This window comes from Pygoscelis adeliae, unplaced genomic scaffold (assembly GCF_000699105.1).
Source record: "Pygoscelis adeliae isolate BGI_AS28 unplaced genomic scaffold, ASM69910v1 Scaffold377, whole genome shotgun sequence".
Taxonomy (NCBI): Eukaryota; Metazoa; Chordata; class Aves; order Sphenisciformes; family Spheniscidae; genus Pygoscelis; species Pygoscelis adeliae.
Genome location: NW_008825210.1, coordinates 1,134,262 through 1,139,260, shown reverse-complemented (window position 1 = coordinate 1,139,260; position 4,999 = coordinate 1,134,262). Strand labels below are relative to the sequence as shown.

Below are 4,999 nucleotides of genomic sequence, written 5' to 3'. Positions count from 1 at the left end.
GTGGCTTAATAACACACCTGGCTGGGGACAGGCAGCGGGTGACAGCTCTGCAGGACAGGCGCTTTGCTGGGGCGTGCAGCTTCTGCCTGCACAGGCAGAGCCCGCGTGCCTGGAGCTGGTGCTGGCGATGCCGGCTGAGCCGGTGCATGCTTTGCCACACCGTGTGCCCAGCGCTGGGTTTTAATGAGCATGGGGTGATGGGAGTTTGGAGGTGAAAAGGAAACAAGGCAGCTCCTGGGAGAGACGTGGGGATTATGTGCAAGGTGCGCAGTGGCAGTGAAGCCACCCCCGTGCTGCCAGCTCTTGTCTGCTAACCTGCCAAACCTCACCTGCCTGGCCCTGCCTGCAAACCCTGCCCTCCTGCCTGCAAACCCTGCCTCTGCAATGCCAACGGAGATTGTTAACGGCATCAAGCCAACGTCATCTAGTTGCTGAGAAGGAAACTAGAAGGTGGAAACCCAACCGGCAGCCATCTCCTCCAGGGTATCTCCAGGCCCCCCTGGAGGTCCCTGAGGTGGTAGCGTGGCCGTGGTGGTGCCTGCTTTGTACCTGACCTGCAGCCAGATGGATGGCTTGGTGCTGAGGGCATCTGGTCTCCCAGCTGCCCCCTACCCAAACATTTAGGGGAGAAGAACCATTAAGCAAACTCTCCATCCTTAAAAAGACCTAATTTCACATACTACAGTAAATCAATTTACTTTGTGTTTGTCATGAAGAGCAGTGGGGTGAGGAATCTAAATCTAAAATTAACCTCATAAAGCTTATAAACATCAGTGACTGTGACCGCAAGTCTGGGGTGGACAGGCGTCTTCTCTGATTGTAATTATGTGGGCAATTAACTTAAAATATATCAGACAGTATAAATTATTACCCAATAGTAATAAGGTCATAAAAAACCTAGAAGACAATTTCTCCTATCCTGAGACTCCTGTTAATGTAAAGAGCCCTTAAGAGAAAAACTTGCTACATTAGGTAGTAAAAAAGAGAATTTGGTTCCCAACATCACAGCAGAAGATTTAAAAATTTAACTGTAATATAACAGAGCCTTGCACTTCCTAAAACTGGGAAAATAATAAACCATAGATACTGAGCTGAGAAGCCGGGCATTAGATGAGACAGTGAGAGAGGCAGCTAACCAGCTGCACATTTATAATCTAAATTTATTGCCGTGATATCTTTCACATGTGATGACTCTGGGGCCATACTCTTTCCTGAGGATGGCTCTGAAGACCACCAGGTTCTCAAGCTCCGTGGTAACATCCCATTCAATCTTTTGTATACAGATTGTATTATTTATAAACAAACAAACTTTTTCATAGTACATATAATATACGTAATTACATATCCTTAAATGAATGTATTTGTTAGTATCTTTATATTAATAGTATAGTGTATCATATAATAATGTACTAATATGTAACTAGTGTGTTATACATGTGTGTGCATATGTGTACACACATATATATTAAAAACTAATAGGTAGAACAGAAGCAAAAAGAGCCTGCGGTGAGTTTTCTCAAATACGAGTATGTGCCAACACTTTCTCAATGGCTTCTGAAGTGGCTCTCAGCCCCTAGAGCGCAACGGGACGTTGCTGTTTGATGGCAGGGACCGTGCTGCAGTGATGCGCCAGGTGTCCCAACACCGGCTGGTGACGTTTTTATGCTTGTGATGGGATCTTGCCCAGTTCCACCGAGGTCGGTGGTGGTTGCTACGCTCCTGCTCACACGCGTAGGCGTTGGCAGGGTCGGGCTTGGGAACTGCTAAGGCTGTTTTGGATCATGTAATGAAGCAAACCAGCAACAACAAACTAATAAGCAAACAAACTGAAAAGTATGTATTATTTTCATCCTTGGATTCTCTTCAGCACAGTTCTGACAGTAATGTCTTTCCTGACGTAGGTACCTTCAGCGCTATTTCCATACAGATGCGTATGGCTGGGTATTGTAATGCATGGGATGTTCCCTCACCTTTTCACCACGTATCGTTTTTATGCAATGTGACGTACAGGGCAGTTCTGCCCTGCCAGCTCTGGTCCCACAGCCCCCCTGGGGACGTACTCACTCGGTGACTCAAAGGATGGCACTCCTCTCCCAAATTTCCCATTGGCGTGCACATTCGCAGGCTGCGGATCCAAAGGCTAACCGCACAGCACATCCCTCCTCCGCACTGCTGGTCTCGGTCGCAGGCCTGGAGTTCAATACAGCACGAGGCAAACAAAATGAATAATAAATATATTCCATAAATAGGACAGATCAGGTGCTCAAGAGCTGCCTCTGACACCCCACAAGTTCTCATGGCTCATTAAGGCTGAAAAACAAGATTTAAGGCCGATTTGCAATATTTGTGTCTCCCATGGATCTGAACATACAGGCTCCTGGCACGTTTCAGAGTTGAGCCCAGGTTGTTTAAAGCCACGACCACATACGGAGCAGCTCAGGGCCGAATCCAGGACTGTCAGTGATTTACAGTCCCAACTTCTGAGCACGGATGGACCGTGGCACATCCCACTCTGCTTTCCCAGATCAGAGCCTGTGTGAGCTCAGGCAGGTACAAGGACCAAGCGTACCAAACAGTCAAGAATCCTGTCTTATGGAGAAGCTAAGATAGGAAATTATCCATTAATTTAAAGACTTTTAAGTAACTATTCCTTCTGGTTTCTTATGATAATATCTTATGGTTGAGTGCCTTTGCAAATGCAAGACTGCATGATAGTTTTATTAGAGAAGTCCAAGTGGAAGTAGCTAAAATAGAAGTTTAAATATGGATTCTGTGGTTGTTATCTAGAATGACATGTAACTAAAAGACATCCTAAATGTGTAATAGAAAAAGCTTTGCATAAGTGTCCACATCCAAGAAAATGCTACTGTGGTAGCATTCCCCCCACAAGGGGAAGGGGGAATATTTCAGCCACTTACCCAATACAGCTTAGATAAGCACAAACCAAAATGCAAACTACTGGGTATGTTTGAAAAACTAGAAACCATGAAGAGCAATTGTCATGCTAGGGTTTGGCAACAGGTTACTGCACATCTTTTGCCTATTTTTTAACCAAAAGCTTATCAGACTTTTTATTCTATGAATTTAATGCAAAAGCCAATCTCCTTTCTCCAACAAGAAATTCCATTAGTTAAAGGTTCTGATTACACCCCAAAGGTAAGCTTGATTAACTCACTTCTCTGTTAATGTCTGACAGCAGGAGTGATAGACCAAAGGCACTGATCAGCAGTACATAAACAGGCAACTTGTAAAAATGTACATAAAAGATGATAATGGCTCTGGGGAAGACTGTGTATCAGAACAAACATTCGCTTGAGGAAAAAAGCTTACAGATCTTACCTTGGGGTTTACATGATAAATGCCATTAGACTGAGCTCTACTGGGTAAATATTACACTAGCTCAACCGGCAGAAGCCAGATGAAAATACGTATTTACAGATCAGCTAGTAACTTAGGAAAAAGCTGTTGCATTAGGGTCAAGCCACTAACCAGTGTGTGTGACCCGAACGGCTAGCACTCCTCCTAAGCACACATTTAACGAAGCAGACAGCTCTGTGCTACAGGTGAGCCCAAATGCACAGAGTATTTACTTATAATACTAATATGGCTGTAAAACTACCACTACAGCCTGCCAGGTAGATAAGGTTTACTTTCTAACCTCTCTCTCTCTCTCTCTCTCAAAAAAAAGTGCTCTAATGGTTTAATTTTGCTCTAGTCACAAAAACTGCAGGTCCAGTGATGTCGCCCCCCCCCGCCCCCCCCCCATCCACTGCTCAGCTGGAGTCACAGGCTCTGCTGTTCCTCACCAGTCAGCTCCTGACACCCTTTTTTTCTCAACCGTATCTCAAACCCCATCCATCTCCGTGGGACTGGTCCTGGAGTGAAGTACCCCTCAGCCACAAAACAGATCTGAGTACGTCCTAGCCAGCGTGCACTGTGCTGACCAATTTCTTTTTACAACTCACACACACATACATACATCTGGCAGAACTTTTAAGACTCCCCTTCCAAAAATGTATGACAAGTTTTGAAAATATTCAACCCAAATGTTCCTGCCCACACCTTATCTCCAATGTGTAATTCATACCAATACTCCTAATATTCACAGGACACAACAGGAAGGACATTCCTCTTCAGCACCCCATTTAAACACAGTTTAAAGATCCCGGGTGAAATGCCAGCTCCAAAGCCAACTGCAGTCAGCACACGAACCGCCACTGAAGTGAGGAAGGTTTGAATCAAGCCTTTAAATTGCAAAGGAAAAGCACCTTTCAGGCTCAGAGGATGGGAACGGGAACACCTACATCGGCTCTCGCCTGAGATTTGCCCGTTCGTCAGAAGCCAAAAATGCTTCAAAGTGGTTTAAGCAAAAATGCACTGCAATCGTTAATAAAGTAACATTTTCTAGTTCTAATCTATTTTTACTTTTTGAATGCACTTTGTCCTTCATCTATCATTCAGTGCTTCACAATTACTTTATTTAATGGATTAATTATGCCATAAAGGTGTAGCCACAACTGGAATAACAGACTTATATAAACTGGTCCTCCATTGCTGGAAATATTTCTGCTTAAAAGGAACTTGAAATTCTCAAATATTAAAAAATTCCTTCACCCTCTCTGCTCTGAACGTTTATCAGTCCTGGGAACCGATCTGACACCCAGAGAAATGCCTACGAGCCCTTTCACAAACTTCAGTGAAGTTCGGATGAGGAGCCTGGACAGCCACAGAGTAATCTGCTGCTGTGAGTACAACTTCTGATAGTTACAAAAGACATGTAAGCTCTTGAAGGAATGCAAGCGCTGGGTTATTAATCCAAAGCAAACACTAAAAAAATCATTTTACTTAAGAGTGATGCAACACTTTGGGTTAAATAACGTCTTTGGAAAAAAAATATTTTCACAACCAAAGTAAATCTCAAGCCTAAAAACAACAATAACAACAGAGGACTCATTTGCAACGGGTGGCTATTGAGAAAAAAAGCAGCACAGTCATACTT

At 44.0% G+C, this 4,999-nt stretch overlaps 1 protein-coding gene across 1 annotated transcript in view; it reads right to left on the bottom strand.

Moving 5' to 3' along the window:
• PROK2 (prokineticin 2) overlaps window positions 1-2,298 on the bottom strand; it is a 3,759-nt gene extending 1,461 nt beyond the window's left edge. The window contains exon 1 of the mRNA XM_009329016.1: window positions 2,065-2,298. Within this exon, the coding sequence (XP_009327291.1) occupies window positions 2,065-2,298 (234 nt within the window). The remainder of the gene's footprint in view (window positions 1-2,064) is intronic.
• Between the last annotated feature and the right edge of the window lie 2,701 nt (window positions 2,299-4,999).